This window comes from Clinocottus analis, unplaced genomic scaffold (assembly GCF_023055335.1).
Source record: "Clinocottus analis isolate CAN_PGR_092001 unplaced genomic scaffold, fCliAna1.0.p SCAF_29, whole genome shotgun sequence".
NCBI classification, from domain to species: Eukaryota; Metazoa; Chordata; class Actinopteri; order Perciformes; family Cottidae; genus Clinocottus; species Clinocottus analis.
Genome location: NW_027176031.1, coordinates 1,176,923 through 1,194,861, shown reverse-complemented (window position 1 = coordinate 1,194,861; position 17,939 = coordinate 1,176,923). Strand labels below are relative to the sequence as shown.

Genomic DNA, 17,939 nt, shown 5'->3' with positions numbered 1-17,939 from the left:
ACTATTACCACCTCACTGCAGACCTGTTAAGCCCACCTTAGCGCCGTCTTGTTACATTCCATCGGATCCACCACAATAATATGGTTCATGCACATTGTGACCAATGCATTTTTATGAGCAAACGTAGTGAAATCTGTGTAAACAGTAAAGAGTGATAAAATGTATTCAAACAATGAGGATTCAAAGCATACAGTACACCTTAAATGACAAATGAATGAGACAATAGTTTGATTAAAGGAATAAACATTTATATAGATGCCTGTATGTATGCCTGCTTAAATTTCAGCCTCTTTCTATCAAAAGCACAATTATCATCATGAACACATGAATTAACACATTTATATTACTTTTAGTACACTTGGGATTTTATTTTGTCCAAGGTTTTTTTCAGGCCTGGAAATAACCATTTTAAAGCTCCAAGTCTTTTCCAGGTTTTCCATGAGCATATGAACCCTGTATTAATAAGACTAGACTGCATGTGGAAAACAGATTCATGGTGAAGCATTTGCAGCATAGCGCCACCACCTGGGACATTTCAGCAGTAAGAGGTCAGGAAAGTCTTTTTCATTAGTGATATAGCTGCCAACTTAAGTTTGTATTTATGGAATATTAGTTGTTCTGCTCATTTTTATTTGAGTCTTTCCATAAGTCTCCTGGTGATCAGAGCACTGATTGGTCAGGTGAGCGGCGGTGTAAAGGGGGCGGGGTTTAGACTATTAACTTCTGATCCTACAAATGTTGATAAAACAAAACTGCAATCAAAATCCATTTCAAAACCATTAAACTGAACACAAATGATTTAATATACAAGTCGATCCCTAAAAGTTACTCAATACATGTCATTGATTACAAGACGGAGTCACGCGCACAGACTAATCAACCAGTCAGAACAGACTGGAGGAGCTTTGTCAAGCTGATGTCATCAGGATGATGCTACCATCTGAAGTTGTGAAATCTAGATAAAGTCAACAGTTAAATCAAAAAGGTTGGATGTCAACTGAAGCTGATCAAACCTGAGCAACTCAAAATCAATACTCAATAATACGGTGGTAAAGATATGAGATTGGATGCGTTTCATATTGCCTCAACACAGCGACGAGAAGCCAAACGAGCAAACTACACAACAGCTGACAGCTAACTGAGGGGGTTACGCCGCCATAACGACACTCGTTAAGGTTGATGTCATCAGCAGCTGTGAGGTTACCAGCAGGACATGCCCACAGGAAACACAGGGAGACTCCGCTCAGGTAGATGTTATACTATAACTTTATATAGAAGATGCTCCAAAGCCCATACATTGCACTTTAAAGAGGTTACAGAACTTTAAGTGTTGCAGGTAAATTTAATTTTCAGACAAATTAGATTTGAAGCCAAGTTTTCAAGGCTTTAATGAAAAGATGTAACCTGTTGCATTGTGGAGTTGTAGGATCTTGAGCCCTTTATGGATGCTTTACTATACCACTTCATAATGTCTCATCCTGAGTCCTCCAACATTCTGGATGTGCAACAGTAAAACAATGAAGTCACCTTTTCTCTGTCGCCCTTCCAACGAGGACAGGTTTTACATCCCAGAATCCTCTCTGCCTCCTCTAGTTCTGTCCTAGCAGATGCAGGACCAGTTGCTCGTCCTCAGCCAGAGACAGGCCAGTGTCCAGGGCTTTGTGCTCATCGTTCTGTCGGCTCACTTTCTTTCTCTTCCCCGCTGCCAGCTTCTCCTCCTCTTCCTCGTCACTGTGCTGCCGTTTGGCTGCCGTCACCTGCTCTTCCTCCTCTTCTCCGGTGGGCAGCTTGTCAGGATCCGGCAGGGTGCTGGGGTCAAACTCGTCTTCGCTGTGGTTGGCGAGGTACGCAAACACGTCATCCTCCTCATCGTCGTCGGCCGAGCGGCCGTGCTGCTTGCTGGCGTCCCTGCGTGCCTCCTTGGCCTTCAGCCTCTGCTCTCTGTGCTTGGCCTTGACCTTGCGGCTGTACTCCTGCTTGTCGAACGCCTGGTCCTCACGCTTCAACCTCTCCTTCGCCTTCTGCACGTTGATACCCGAAACCTCTTCATCCTCCTCCCCTTCTTCTTGGGTCATTGCGCGTTGGACCGGCGGCCACAGCTGCACGGCCTTTCCTTCCTCGCTGAACGCCACTTTGGTGTTGACTTGGAAGTTTCTCTTGAGGGTCTTTTTGGCTTCTTTGAACTTTGTCTCTTTTTCCGTTTTCTTTGTGAAGACCTTGTCAAGCTCCTCTGAACTCTCAGTGTCCCCCGTCAGGTTAAAAACGTCCTTTCTTTTGACCGTCAGCAGGTCCAGGTCTCGTAGATCGTCATCACTTTCGTCGTCATCAAGACCCAGAGGCGCCTCTACTTTGTTACCGCTTTCCTTGTTGTCGCCTGAATCTTCGGATTCTGAGCTCTGACTCTCCTCTTGCGGGTCGCCTCCTTTCAGCGGGGCCTTGAAGCTGCTCAGCTCGTCTTCCCCCTCAGACTGCTCCTCCTCTCTCTGACTGTCTTTCATGGCTTTGTGCGTCTGAGCTTTGCTCAAGAAGCGCACCCTGGGGGCCACGGCGAGGCCCAGGGAGAGGGCGTAGTCCTGGATCTGGAGCTGGAAGACGTCGAACACCTCCTTGTTCTTCATCAGGTAGATGGAGCGCAGGTAAGAGACAAAGCACCTCTGAGCCCGCTCCTTTTGCTCCTTCTCCTGGGCCAGGAAGGCCTCCAGCTTCTGCTGGATGTTCTGTAGCTTGTCTGGATTCACCTGGAACCAAAGCACAGAACAAAATGAGAAAATACAAAGGTGGTCAAATCCATATGTTTGTGGCAATTACAGGCTATATAGTCAACCTCGTGTCGACAAGCGCACAGTCTCACCTGGATCTTATTGATGGGCACCTTCTTCTCCTGCAGCTGGCCGACCATGCCCTTCTCCTCCGAGGGCAGCAGAAGCAGCAGCGCCTCCCCGCCCTCCTTGTACCGGGCGGTGCGACCCACCCGGTGGATGTAGGTGTCGGCGTCCTCCGGGCAGTCGAACTGCAGCACCCAGTTGACCGTGGGGAAGTCCAGGCCACGGGCGGCGATGTCGGTGGCGAAGAGCACAGCGTTCTGCTTCCTGAGGAAGTCGTTGTAGACCTCCACCCTCTTCATCTGCTGCTGCTTGCCGTGCAGCGCCAGGATCGGCATGCCAGGCCGGAGGCGGCAGAAGACCCGGAACAGGTACTGCACTTCCTTGCAGCAGGCAAAGAAGACGATGATCTTCTTTCTCAGGTGACTCCTAATGAAGGAGTAGAGCATGTTGACCTTTTGGTGGAGTTCACACACCACGTAGCTCTGCTCCAGGGAGGCCGGCGTGCTGAACTTGGCCTTCTCGTGGACCCACACGTACTCCGGGTCTTTGAGGCTGAGCCGGGCCAGGTCTTTGACCGACTTGGTCTGCGTGGCAGAGAACAGCAGAGTCTGCCTGGTCTTGGGCAGGTTCTCCATGATGGCATTGAGCGTGTCCGCGAAGCCCATGTCCAGGATGCGGTCCGCCTCGTCCAGGACCAGCATGTGGAGGTCAGAGGCGTGGAAGGTCGCGGTCTCGTCCATGTGCTGGAGCAATCGGCCAGGCGTGCAGATCACGATGTTGGTGCGGTGGATCCTCTCAGACTCGCTCTCCAGGTCCTTCCCGCCGATGATGAGCCCTGCGGAGAACTCGTGGTTCTTGCCCACCTTGCGGAGAACCTCGAAGGTCTGGTAGGCGAGCTCTCTGGTGGGGGATATGATGAGGGCCCCGAGGCCGTCCATGGAGCTCCACTGGTGACGGTACAGACACTCCAGCACAGGGATGAGGAAGGCTAACGTCTTCCCGGAGCCGGTCTTGGCCGCGCCGAGGACGTCTTTCCCGAGCAACGCGAAGCCGATTGTCTGCCTCTGGATCTCCGTGGGCTGCCGGTACTGCCCCCCCTGCAGACCCAGCAGGGTCTTCTTTGAGATGGGGAAGTCAGAGAACCTGAGCACCTCCTTGGCGTTGATATCACCGTACCTGCTCACGAGCCTGTCGATGTACTCGCGCTCGACCTGCCACTGGGGCTTCTTCTGCTTCGCTCGCTCTCGCTTCACTTGTGCTTTCGTCTTTTCGTATTTTTTCTTCCATTTCTCGAAGTTTCTGACGGGGTCGGCTCTGTCTTTCATCTTCGCGGGTTTGGGTTTCATTCCGGTGGAACTTCCGCCCTTGTTCTCCATGGTTTTAAGATAATCGGAGCCAGAGAAGAGTTATAAACACACCGCCTGTAGCTTCTACCGAGCAGCGTGGAGAAGACAGCGCTCCGTCGCATGCAGCACGGCGTCATCATTGTGCGTGTCCATGTGAATGCTTCCGTTTGCCCTCAGAGACACCCGTCAGGCAGCTTTTAGTTACTCTGAATTCAAACCATCAAAACGGCACTGTACAATCTCTCTGTTTTATTATTATAATCTCTGTTATCATATTCGTTTTTATTCGTGAGTTTATTGAGCTTTATTCTAGTCAGACTTTTTCATTGCAGCAATTTCAGTTCTGATTATTCAAAATGGTAATTGAGTCAGTCATAGTTTTTATTCTTTAGAGAAATATGTCACCTATGGTTTTAGCTTCTCACATACAAATATGTTTTAGTTCAAAATAAGACATTTGAGGGCGTAACCTTGTGCTCTGGATTGATTGTGAACGGTATTTTTTTTAAAATTATTTTCTAATGAACCAAAAGACAAATTGCTCGAGAAATAACCGACTGATTTACATGAAAATCAACCTTTAATTGGAGCCCTATCCTGGACATTAAATAAAAAGCCCTGTTAAATAATGTTTTAGGCTCTTTTGAATGCACATTAATGTACTTAATGACCAAATATTTACTAATATACTATGTATATAGGCATTAGGTTGCTTTTCTTGAGTCAATCATTTACTTTACTTTATATTTCAAATTATGATAATAAATACCATTTCCCATTACAATAAGTAGTAAAGTAAACAGTCACTCACAAATATTTAGATTTAATTGAAAACATGTAAAAACTTAATATATGCAATGCCTGAAGTATATTTTCCCCCTCGTGGATGAGAACGAAGTCATCAAAGATCTGACGCTACCTGTGAAGCTCAACTCCGGGCTAAAAATCACTTTTTCTCGTCAGCCGTTCTGCTGCGTTCCTCCCGGAGTAGAAAGAGGCGGCGACTCTTCCGGATCACATGACGCTTAAAAACAAGTTCCACGGAAGTTAAATGAACGTCCTTTCAAAACAAAAGCTGGTGGTCGAACCAATGGCGTTACAAAGACGTCCTCAAGACGAAACATGAACGTATGAATAAACAACATGGTTTGCAATATTATTATTATTATTATTATTATTATTATTATTATTATTATTAAAAATACCAACCATGATACAATACATCAATGTTAGATTGTATTGCAGGAGCACCACAGTGATAAAACCTACCACTGAACACATTTCTGTTGGTGGCTCGATTGCTTCCTGGAAAAAAATATTAAACATTTAACTTAGCAATATATTTAGTACATTTATACATCTCGGCGTAATTCGGCAGAGTATATAACCATATTGTTTTGACAGGAAGTCACCAGTGTGACAGTAAGTCTGTTTATTCGCAGGACCCTGAACAGTTCGTAATCCAATTACAAAATTAATTTCTTGTATGCTACATAGATACAATGTAGGAGTGCATTACTTGAAGACACGTTTATACCATTATAAATATCCATGTTTCCATGTTAGTGTATCGCGTTTTATTTTTCAGGATTAGACCGGAAAACGTATGCCCTGTCGTTCTACCCAAGAAGCAAACACTTCTCCACAAACACCCATGCGAACACCTGACAAGACAGATAATAAACAAGTATTGGGACGGTTTCTTTTTCTTAACCTGAAGTGAATATCGGTCCGCTGGGGCACGCTACCGTCCCGCTGCCTCTATGCGACACACGGCATGGCAGAGAGACAGGACACCGAGGTAACATACCTTTATTCTGTCAAAGGCACGGGGCTCTGTTTGAGGAGAGCCAGCGCACGTTGTCCATTTGAGTGTTCGTCCTCGCAGCCACAACTCGACCAAAAAAGTTCCGCTAGAAGTGACTCATAACAATAAGAGGAGTCCCCAGCAGATGAAGCTTCGCTAACCCCTCTGGACGAGTAAGGTCTGGTGCTAGCTGCGCGTTAGCTCGGCAGCTAGCGAAAACAGCCGAGTGAACCCGAGCATGTTCGGGTCCAGTCCAGTTGAGACGTCCCTGTGTGTGTCCGTTAGTGCATTCTGCGACCACCCAGCTCCAAACTAACTCAGCCAATACGGGTGGTTAGTGTGGCTTTGTGCTTAACTTGTGTTATGATTATTACATTATATTGGACGTTTTGCTAAATAGCTCGATCTATTGGTGAACTCGGCGTACAAGTAACCCATTAAAGTGCATTATTTTTTGGGTGAAACCTCAACTCTGCGAACTGAGGGAATAGTGACTTCCAAATTGATATGTTTTGTGATTTCATACCTATTTATAGTTAACAAATTTTAAAATTATCTTGATTTTACAGCATGCCCATTGGACCATTTTCGTGTGAACAGGCAGCCAAATATAGAAGATAAAACAACTAAGAAACTATGGCAATAGTGATATTAAACCAATAATACATTCAACTTGATTATAAAACAAAATAATTATTCATCTTTGAATGAATCCTAAATCTTGAAATACTTTGTTATCAATGTAAACTACTGAATTGGACTCCAGTCTGCAGGTTGTACAGTCATCCAGGTAGCACAGGTGTGAATCTATTATGATGGAAAATAACACCAATAAATGAAAGCTAATAACAGAAATAATAAGTAAACCTTAGACAAATCTATTTGGATTAAATGCAGTCAGGTTGTAGTGCTTCTTCTTCTTCACCTTCTTTGTCACCTTCTTCTTCACCTTCTTCCTCTTCACCGGGCTCAAACTCATCCTTGTCTCTCTCATCATCTCTCTCAACTATCCGGTACAGCATCCTTTATGCTTGAGTTCTGTCTCCAACAACAATCTTAGTCATTAAAGACATTATTTTTGTCCTGATGTCCAATATAATTGACATTCATAAAATAACTATTATTTAAATAAACAAATAACTGAAATCCTTCAGAACTAAATATTTAATTCCTGACATTTTAATAAACAAGAAAATCTATGAATAGTCAAAAAGACTATAATTTAGCAATATTTGACCATAAAATGTGCTTGCTGATCCAGACCCCCTTCTTGTGTCGACAGAAAGAGGAAGTTGTCATGATATCGATGGAAAAGCCCAGGATGTCCTCTTTCGAGTCCAGCAGGAATTGATATTCAAATGAGTAAAAGGAGAGATGCAAAACCAAAGTGTCCACCACAGCGGACACAAATGCATGGGCTGGGTCTCATGAAGTTATTGCTGCTCACTGGACGCTAGTGTCCATAAGGAACTTACAAGGTCAACATCTCTAACGGGAAGACTCTTGACTAAAGTAGCTCTTTGATTGAAGACCAATACAATAGATGCTGTCAACACCAACATCCATTAAAGGCCTTAAATCAGAATATCATTGCTGATGAACTTTGAGAACCAGGAAACATGATGGGCTTTAAACTGCCTGCTTTGTTTGTATTGCATCTGGTGTTAAAAACACGTGGAGGCTAAATGAACAGGACACTTGACAATTGAGAGCAGTGAGCTTAATACTGTTAACATGTACTTATGTCTCTCATGGCAAGGTGGAGGAGGCTGACCGGATCTACCTGCTGATGAAGGAGGAGTACCGGATCTCTCGGAACGTGCGTCTTGCGTGGTTTCTTGGCAAACTTAACCAAGTCATCTGGCCAGCATCAAAGCCTGAACTGGTGAGCTGCCCCATACTTCCTCTTCCTGTCCTTACGGAGGCCCCATAACACAGAGGTGGAAACAGGAACAGGGTTTGCCACCCTTGTTAGAAGTGTTGAATGCATCTATTAGTAGGATGCTGCTTGTATGCGGAACGGCGGATGAGAGAGCAGAATAACCAAAAGCAACATTTAGGAGACAGGAGGCCTCAAGTTTCAAAAAATCCAACGTTTGTTTTCTCTTCGGGACATGTTTCCAGGAGCAAATTATCATATCAGCAACAACTTTTTCTTTGCACTTCAGCACTAATTTGCTGTATTTCAAGTTGTCATAAACTTGAACGCTGAATGTTCTTCTGCTGTGTGTAGAAAAAACTGTTCCCTTCACTTGGAAGACTTTGTGGATCTTCCTGTTATGGCGTCGGGGCAACAGTAGTCTGTGTTTCAGACCAAACACAGACTCATTATCTCAGCTCTTGCAGTGCGATACCTCACAATTGAATGTCCCAATAGCTTGGCTGAGAACACTTTACTACTTTACTAGGCGCTGAGAATCTTCATGAGTCCTAATGGATCCAGGATGAAGGTCATAACACGATGTGACTACTTAAATAATCTCTGTAAACTGAATTTGCATTTGTATGCCGACAATTGACATTTGGACAGAATGCTTGTGGCAAACGCAACATAACGACGTACTGAGTGTCAAGATCCCACGGGTTTCACTTCCTGATGACACCTCACATCGCATTGCTGTCACTAGTGTTTCAGTTCCGCATTTGAAACACCTTCTGGATATTTAACTCTGTTTGTAGTGTTTTACAGTTACAGCTGCTCGAGTAATCTTCCAGTGCAATGTAATGACAAAAGGTCCTAGTTAGCTGTCGGTGTAGCACGGTGGCACATGCCAGTAAGCATCGGCCTGTGGTACAACATTTGTTTGTTTATTTCTGTATTTATTCATGCATTTATTTATTCATACATTATATATTCCTCTATTTATTTATGCATCTATTTACACATTTATTTATGCATTTCTTTAAGCATGTATTTATTCCTGTATTTACTTATGCATTTATTATTATTATTTTATTATTTATCCTTTTCTGTCTTCCATAGGTTGACCCCCGATGCTATATCGACAGCACTATTAGTGCATTGTATAGAAGTGTCAATACATACAGTGTATAAAGTTACTTTCATACCTTTCTGACATATTGATGAAAAGATAATATGAAAATAACCAAACAAAGCCATGACCTTCGAGGATTTCCTGAACCACATGAAGTCTCTAAAGGTCTCGTTTGACTCTTCATTTACAGTTGAACTCGGAGAACGAATTGGACTTGCTGAGCATCTTACCCAAAGGATGGCAGACAGACTTTTCCGCCAGCATGTACCCCTACATGTTGGTGCCATCCACCAGAGCCACCTTCCTGGCCCGCAGGTACCGCTTCATCATTGAACTGGACCTCAGCCCCTCCACAGGGATCGTGGTAAGACTGGAACACAGTTTAAGGGGTTGCTAGCTAACTTGTTGACCGAAAGAACGAGGTTCTCCTAACCACTGATATATGAATGCATTTCATTGTTTTTCTCTGTAAATTCTTCATGGTGGAACATACATTTCTGTGTATTGTATCTTTATTGTGCTATTTAGAAAAGTATCTAACACCTGCTATCATGGAGTGGTCATGGCACATGCTAACACTTGTGGATGCAAAGTGCAGTGAAACCTTAAGAGGCACAGGATCCTGATCAGTAATTGCCCTTCTGTGCTTGAGTTCCAGTTTGTATATTATGGTATAGGTAATTGCAGCTCATCCTGTCAGACTTCCCTGATCCCAACAGGATGTAATGCATTGGTGTTACCCTGAAATTTACCCTTCTTAAGTCCCGCCCCTTTTCTGTGTCCATGTTATTTGCTATATCTGTTCAGAGGTAGCATTAATGTGAGTCACATGACATTGGTACCACAGTCTCCGCAGACTCATTACATCACATCCTATAAAGTCACAGTGGAACTTTTAATTTGTGTAAATTTTAGTGGCCCCTGTGGACAAAGGCGGTAGTGTTTCCAGGGTCCCTCAGGACAGAAATGCAACTTGATGACATGCCGTCGTGTTTCCTGGACGCCTTGGGTGAAAGTTCTTCAAATTTGGCACAAACGTCCACTTGGACTGAAAGTTTGACTGATTAGATTTTAGTGGTTTTGTACACCAACTTGACACTCAGTCTCTTTTTGCAAACACGAGACACTGCCAGCATGGCCACACTGCAGATCTATTGAATGTGCCTTATGTTTGACCCCTTCATATAAGACTGCAGTGCTGACACGGATCTGAACGGTAGTTCCACATGCTTCACTGGTCAACCACAGCAATATCAAGGGTCACATAACACCAGTACCAGACAAGGTGAAGCACTCTCCCTTTTCCATTCCCATCAAGCTCTTTACAGAGAGCGACTGAGAGAGCCGTGTGCTAGAAATGGAGGAAGAAGATTCAAGATGTTTTTACTGTCATATGCACAGATCACAGACAGTTATTATATACAATGAAATGGTTATTTTGCTCGGTCCTAACACAGAATTACAATAAACTTATGGTAAAAAATAAGGCACAAAATATAAAAGATATAACAATATTGCACAAAAATATGATAATAGTATTACAATGGTAAATATGATAATAGTATTGCGATGAAAAATATGATAAAATATGATAATAGTATTGCTATAATAAATATGATACAATATGCTAAAAGTATTGCTATAATAAATATGATGCAATATGATAATAGTTTTGCTATGATGATGAAATATGATTATAGTATTGCTATGATACATGTGATAATATGATAATAGTATTGCTATGATAAATATGATAGAATATGATAATAATATTGCTCATTGTATCTGTATACACTATGCATTGCTACAACATTGCAATTTGTCATTAAAGTTGACGTGTAGAAAGAAGACAGCTTTAATTATTGACTATCATGAGCCCGTGATGCTGGCTCTCACTTCTCACTGATACAGTTCTATGTCCCTTTCATCTCAGCCATTTCATTACTCAGCTATTTATTTGCTGCATGTTTTATTTTTATCCAACGATGCACATTTATGATGTGTCTGTTTGCTCGTCTCAACTTGTGCTGCTTATGTTCATCTGGAAGCATTCAGGTCCACGTGTGTCCTGTTGATGGTGAAATAGTGAAAGTAGGTCCTCCACCATGTCAGATATGTTTGGGCGTTATATTATTGGTCCACGAGGCTACATAAAGCCTGCAAGCCACAGCTGTAATGACTCAAGATGCTTCAGAAGCTGCAGATTGCAGAAATGAGTTGTGTATTTGAGATGTGTTTTGTTCTGCTTTCTGCAGGACGACAGCACAGGAGAGATGATCTTCGACGAGGTGTTCCACGCCCTCTCCAAGTGTCTGGTCGGTCTGGCTCAGCCGTTCAAAGTCCCAGGAACCGATCAACCGTTCAAGCCCAAGATCTTCGTCACCATCTTGGCGTATTCGTCTATCATTGGCCTCACTTCCCATCAGGTCATTACTTCCCGTGTCCTCCTGCTTTTGTTCACCTGCGTTTTAAGTACACATGTTGGGACCCAGAGGTTCAACGGCCTTGGGATGAATGCTCTAACATGGAGCAACTTAACTCAGAGTTAGTTGTCTGTCCTCTCAGGAAGAAGTTCCATGTGTGCTTCACCTTTGGCCTCAGCCGCCACCACTGTAGGCGTGTCAGAGGTGTGCTCTCTTGAAAGTGGTACTCAAATGCTTTAGAATACCATAGTCCAGAAATAATCCATGACCAGTAGAAGTCCTGAATTCAAACTGTTACTTACTTTGTATTATCAACATTATCATGTTCCAAAAGTAGCAAACGAGTACTCATGATGCAGAATGGCACCTCTAAAGGTGCTGTGTTGTTTAGAGTATTCATCCATAGTCTGTGTATTACTACTGGTCCCAGTACCTCTTAAAAAACTATCCCTTTAATGTTGTACTTCATTACAAGGAGTCAGTTTGACATACTTTGTACACCTATGGTAGATGAGTAGCACAGTATTGCATCATAAAATGTATTTTTCTGATAATCCGTTTCAAATAAATCTTGTGAAGAAGAAAGAAGTATAAAGTAGCACAAAATAGACACACTCAAGTAAAGTATGTAAGAAGTCTGTTAAACTAAAGTATAGGACTCAAGTAAATGTTCACAACAGGGTACTGTGGTACACCTGTACATCACTGATAACATACATTTTTCCCAAAGGATGCTGAGTTAAGTGTTATACTCTTCAACAACATGTTTAAAGCTGTCGGTACTTATAAGTTCAGTTTGCTCCAAACTGAACCTACATGGATTCACTAAGGCATATGCAGGCCATAATAAGCGGCCGCTGTGCTGTTAAAACAGGAACACATGAATGAAGCGCAATGGGCTCCTGACCCAGGTGTGGGTGCAGTCCTGTTGACAGCCTCGGTTCCCCCTGCAGGTTCTGGTTCAGGGCTGCCAGCTTGATAGAACGGACCTGGACGAGTTCCTGCTTCACATCTACCAGCAGCTCAGAGCAGTGGAGAGCAACATCGCAGAAGTCTTGCATCAGCAGCACGAACAGGCAAGTGCTCACCAGCAGAATTAAAACACAGCTCTTCTCAACAAGAAGTATCACTTCTATCAAAAGCAACGCAGATACTTTCATGTGAATCTGTTCTTCTGATCCATATTCATATTGTGAATGTGTCTGAACTCATATTGCATAGGGCTGGTGGTACTTTGTTTCCTATTGTGACTCAATCCTAAAAACACTGTGCTGCTGCCAAAAATACTCTCTACAGACCAGTTGTTTCAGGAAATATTTCAGCCTTTAAAAAAATAAAAATAGGAGCCAATGGGATTGGAGTAGAGAAGTCAGAAAGTATTAAGAGGCATTTAGAGATCAGTTGACATACAGAAAAATACTGAATAATGTTTTATCCTTTAATGTTTTGTTGTTCATAGAGAGAATATAAATAACAAGGTAACTTTTGATAGAATGAATGTGTCTCAGAGATAAATCTACTGGATCTTCGAGTTTTTAGGTTAGATCCTTCTGCAGGTGATGTCTAACTCAAACCAACACACTGTTCTTTACACTGATGGAATGTGACTTCCTGAAAACGGAGGCAAACACATATTTCAATACATTTTTAGTCACCTTATATTTTGATAATTAAGATCCTATGCAGTTATTCATATACATGTCACGTGTATGTCATACATGCTTTGCTCTATCATTATCAAAGGTGCTTACAGGATACAATAATTGGTTGCCATTTACTCAACCTGGCAACCCTTATTGTTATGCCCTGCTTCATGCCATTTTGTGCCTTTTCGCTTTTTTTATTAGTAATGTTGAGAACGGCTCAAGTCCTTTACAAAGGTATTCACAAACTTTGTGTCCAGGATTAGGGCAGAGTGGGAGGGTCACTTACTACTTAGAGACCGCCTTCCTCTTCTGGAAGTAGGGCTACTGTTTGGGGTTCGGAGTCTAAAATCCATTCTTGTGTATGTGTTGGTCTCCAGTGTTGATGATGATGTACTGTATACATCATTGTACTTATTCTTCTGTACCTTTTCAGTCTGTGGAGCCAGTCCTAAGCTCCAGTCTCCATAGCAACATCCTGGATGAGCAGCCTCACAGGAAGCAAGGCTTCTCCATGGTGTCAGCTGACATGGGGCTGGTCAGCATGGTGCGTCAGGGCATCCTGGCCCTCCAGCTGCTGCCCCCAAACTCCAGCGCAGGTAGGGGCCCAAAGTGTAGCATCTAGGTCCTGTATTGAAAGATTTTCTCTGTTGACCTGCTAAGGAGGAATTGAGTCTTTGAATCAAAATGGTCTTTCGTCTATTTTTTCTTGCAAGAAGGAAAAGTATGCAACAGCCACTCAGAGCAGTCTGTGACACAAGATTCAATGAACCAACAGTCACAGCCCTCCTTTATACATGATGAGAGTCACACCTCCAAGCCACGTGAAACAAAGAAAACACTGAGTACTGGCCCATGTTTGACCTTTTGTCCATTGGTCCTTGACATCAAATAAGTCACAGCCTGGGAAATCAAACCCCCGTCAGTTCACAAACTCCCCAATCTGTTTACGACCCCTTCATATACATACAGAAGGAAAACAGTCCTTTGGCCTTTCACCCTCTCACCATCTGCTTTCAACATCTTAGAGAAACATTTAAATCAGTTTAGACTCTATCTTCACATAAGATTACAATACTATATTTTACCATTACAGTTCTCAATCCAGGGATGGTCTTCACGGTCTGGAGCGGTTTCCTAGAAGCTCTTTGATAGAGTCCAGACCCCTCTCACAACTACTGCATCATTAAAACAATACCATTATTATAAAATGTATATTTACACAGAGATCACACAGATATCTACCACACACTTACCTTCATACAGTATACTTAAATATACACGCATCTAAAGTCAACCGCCCGCATCTACTTCAAAGCATTGGTACTGGTTTACCATGCTTCGAACAGATCGGGTCTGATCTACACCTAGGACACAGTAAAACCTACACCCAAGCTCGTTGACTCTGCTCAGCTTCAGCCAATTGGCTTGTAGCTACATCACTGCTTCAGCCAATCAGCTTGTAGCTTTGTCACAGCGAGCTAAACACTCAACAAAGTCACGACTGTTTGCTTCCTGGCTCCTCAATAGTGGAATGAGCTTGCCCTTGACATCAGGACAGCAGAAGGTCCCTTCATCTTCCACCGTGAACTAAAAACACATCTTTGTCGACTGCACATGAATAAGGAAGGTAGCGCAGTAGTAGCACTTAAATGTCTCTTACTGATAGCACTTTGTAGTTTGACTTCGTTGAAGAAATTTTACTTTCCTGATTCTTGTTGTTCTGAGTTTGTTCTCACGGTTGAATGCACTTATTTTAAGTCTCTTTGGATAAAAGCCTCAGCTAAATGAAATGTAATCTAAACGGAGACTTGTGCAAGAGAGGTATGAAGTTACAATGACATAGTCATTGATTCTGCTTCCTGAGTGTTGCTCTGACATTATGGGCTTCTGAGTTTGTTTCCTGAGGCATTTAGTAAAGCTCACCTTCAAAACAAGGATGTACGTACCTTGTCCTGGCTCCTGTTTGTAATTCAGGATCAGTGTTGGTGATGTCAGTTCATTGGCTAACGCTCTGCAATATCCTTTTGTCTGCCTCATCTGCCGCGTCTTGCTGTGATGAACTCTGTGGTCATCTTTTACCCTTTTGAAGCACCTGAAGTGACTTCATCCCTTCTCACAATAAGAAGGTTATGAGAAACAGTATTTAAACTTGTGTGTGTGTGTTCCAGGGATCATTATAATCACAGATGGAGTGACAAGTGTTCCTGATGTGGCTGTGTGTGAAACCCTGCTGAACCAGCTCCGCAGTGGAACCATTGCCTGCTCCTTTGTGCAGGTACAGACCAGGACATCTCCATGTCGGTCACTTGTCTAACTCTCCTTTCAAATGGAGACAGCATTGTCAGTGTTCTGCATGTCGACGTAGTCAATAACTCCGACTCAAATCCACAGTCTGGATCCAGGCTGCAGGACACATTGTGCTGAACCTCTTTGTCCCTCTCCAGGTTGGAGGTGCATACTCCTACGACTGCAGCTTCGGCTATATCCCCAACGTGGAGCTGATGAAGTTCATCTCCTTAGCCACTTTCGGCTCATACCTGCCCACCTGTCCTGACGTGGATCGAAAAAGCCAGGAGATGAACGCCTACCACAAGGCCTTCTTGACTTACTCCTTCCTCAACACCTCTGAGTCCATGAACTCTGAGTACTTCTGTGGTGAGACAGCCGTAAATACTGGGAAGTTTTAACGTTCAGTCTGTGAACAGAAGGGGAACATAAGAGCTATTCATCCATCTCCATCCTTTGGTCTGTTGTATAATACAACCGCACACTGAACAAGTGATTTTTAGGCTACTCGAATGTTACAATTAACTTTGATTAACTAAAAACACACTTTGAAAGAGTTCTGTAAGTAAGAGTAACACAAACAGCGTTTATTAATTTAAACATACTGGTACCTGTTTCCCGGGTACACATTAATACAAAAGCCATTAATGTTAAGTAAGTCAATAATCAATATGCTAATTTTGACAATTTCACACAAATATCCTAGATGATGAAGTGACAACATTTGGGACAGACATGCATATAACAACTCGACTGCGACCTGTCTCAATAAATTTAATTTAAAGAAGAACGTGAACTTTACAGCCATTGTCCCAACCATGGAGTCTATTTCAAATTAATTTCTGACCTTTTACTGTTACATTTATTTATTTTTTCTACTCTAGGGTTTTTTTTTTGTGGCCTCTGCCAACATTATTGTCAGTGTATTGTTATATTGATGGCTATAATGCTGAAAATAAACACGGCTACATACCAACTACTTCACTGTTTTACAGTTTCCCAGCACAAACTGTTCAATGAGCACCTGGTGTCAGCCAGTGGGAACCCAGCGCTGGTCATGAGGAGGAAGAAGCACACAGAGAAGGAAGTCCATGCACATTTAATCAGCGTGGTGTCTGTGCGACTGAGAGAGGGCTACACCATCAGAGAGATCAGCCTCACCAAAGGTCAAACATCTCTCTTCCAAGAGCAAGTAGCTCATCAAAATGGAGCCCCGTGTGACCCTTGTCTGGTTTCTTTAGGAGGGAGCCAGCTGGAGGTGAAGCTGGTGCTGTTGTGGAAACACAACATGCACATCGAGTACCTGGCAGCTGCCTCCTGGCCGCTGGACCCTGCCAAGAGAATCACCAGGGTGGAGGTGACGATGGAGGGCAGCTACGACATCCTGCATGACATCAGCTGCACGCAGAGGAAACCCATCACCAGCCCGTACCGCACATCCGTCATCCGGCGCTTCTGGAACACACTGCAGAGGTACAGCTGTCTGAACGAGCCACGGTGCATTCCTGCAGATAAAACCACCTTCATGTAAGACATCATACTATATATCACGTGGTGCTGTGCGTTCTTCCAGCATCAACCAGACTGACCAGATGTTGGTGCACCTCCAATCATTTAATTCAATTCCTGAGAACTACATGATTCCAGAGAGCACCAAAAACGGAGTTCCTCTGTTCTACATCCCCCCCGGCTCCACGACTCCGGTACTGTGTAGACCTTCACTGTTTCTTCTTAACCAGCATGTTATGATGTTGTGAGGTTTTATGGAAACTATACATTTTGTATTGTCTTCCATTAAAGCGTCTAGAACCTCTTTCCCACTTGGCAAAAACCTCACTAACAACCGCTGACTTCTGACTTTTGGCGAAAGTGGGAAAGGTTGCAATCACATTCTTTCAAACGAAAGTTATTTAAAGTTCTTTGCTGTCGTACAAGACACGTCCTGCAGTCCTGCAGAAACAAATTCAAACTCACCAAGCTGTCTGATGTACTGGTACTTCAGTTAACTGTTAGCCGTTAGCCCAACACACCGTCCAGAATAATGAAACGCAGAGGGTTCCCCTATGCATGCAGCCATAACTGGCCACCCAAAATATTATTTGTAAATTTGTGACATTAAATGTGACACAAAAAGCAAGAAGGAATAACGGGATCGCCCCAAAACCTGCATTTACACTCTAATTCTAGGGATACGCGTGTTGAATATTGCAAAGTAAATGCCTGTGTCCAAAGTTTGGTACTACCACCAAAACATATGATTCCACACGCGAGCTTGAAGCTGCAGGTGGTCGACCACAGAAATAGTTTGGGAGCTGAGTTCAGACGGGGAGGGTAAGGCAGGGTACTCGATGCATCCTCTCAGCTGTTCTTTTGTTTGCGTGCCTCCTTCTCTGAATGCTCTCCTCTCTGTCCAGGTCCTGTCGCTCCAGCACAGTGGATCTAAAGACCCCTCTCAGTCCCAGTTTGCTTCCTATTGGAAGCCCATCCTCTCCATGGATGCCAACTTCTGGCAGAGATGGCTGCACATGCATCGCATCGCCATCCTCCTTGAACATGACATGTTAGAAAACCCCTTCAGGCTTAATATCTGCCATATTTGTTGGGCTCTGT

At 43.4% G+C, this 17,939-nt stretch overlaps 2 protein-coding genes across 5 annotated transcripts in view; one reads left to right on the top strand and one right to left on the bottom strand.

Moving 5' to 3' along the window:
• Window positions 1–264: 264 nt before the first annotated feature.
• On the bottom strand, window positions 265–4,255 carry ddx10 (DEAD (Asp-Glu-Ala-Asp) box polypeptide 10). The gene is made up of 2 exons (XM_068593181.1): window positions 2,852–4,255; window positions 265–2,738 (listed from the first exon to the last, which is right to left on the bottom strand). The coding sequence occupies exons 1-2, from the start codon at window positions 4,199–4,201 to the stop codon at window positions 1,590–1,592; spliced, it is 2,499 nt and encodes an 832-aa protein (XP_068449282.1). The 5' UTR covers window positions 4,202–4,255; the 3' UTR covers window positions 265–1,589.
• Window positions 4,256–5,798: 1,543 nt separating this feature from the next.
• szt2 (SZT2 subunit of KICSTOR complex) overlaps window positions 5,799–17,939 on the top strand; it is an 83,574-nt gene continuing 71,433 nt past the window's right edge. For all 4 annotated transcript variants that reach the window (XM_068593179.1, XM_068593178.1, XM_068593177.1 and 1 more), the window contains exons 1-12: window positions 5,799–5,972; window positions 7,738–7,863; window positions 9,165–9,338; window positions 11,230–11,400; window positions 12,351–12,473; window positions 13,477–13,639; window positions 15,212–15,318; window positions 15,488–15,698; window positions 16,325–16,495; window positions 16,571–16,802; window positions 16,903–17,032; window positions 17,744–17,889. In XM_068593179.1, coding sequence (XP_068449280.1) covers window positions 5,949–5,972; window positions 7,738–7,863; window positions 9,165–9,338; window positions 11,230–11,400; window positions 12,351–12,473; window positions 13,477–13,639; window positions 15,212–15,318; window positions 15,488–15,698; window positions 16,325–16,495; window positions 16,571–16,802; window positions 16,903–17,032; window positions 17,744–17,889 — 1,778 coding nt within the window. In that variant the 5' untranslated portion in view covers window positions 5,799–5,948. The remainder of the gene's footprint in view (window positions 5,973–7,737; window positions 7,864–9,164; window positions 9,339–11,229; window positions 11,401–12,350; window positions 12,474–13,476; window positions 13,640–15,211; window positions 15,319–15,487; window positions 15,699–16,324; window positions 16,496–16,570; window positions 16,803–16,902; window positions 17,033–17,743; window positions 17,890–17,939) is intronic.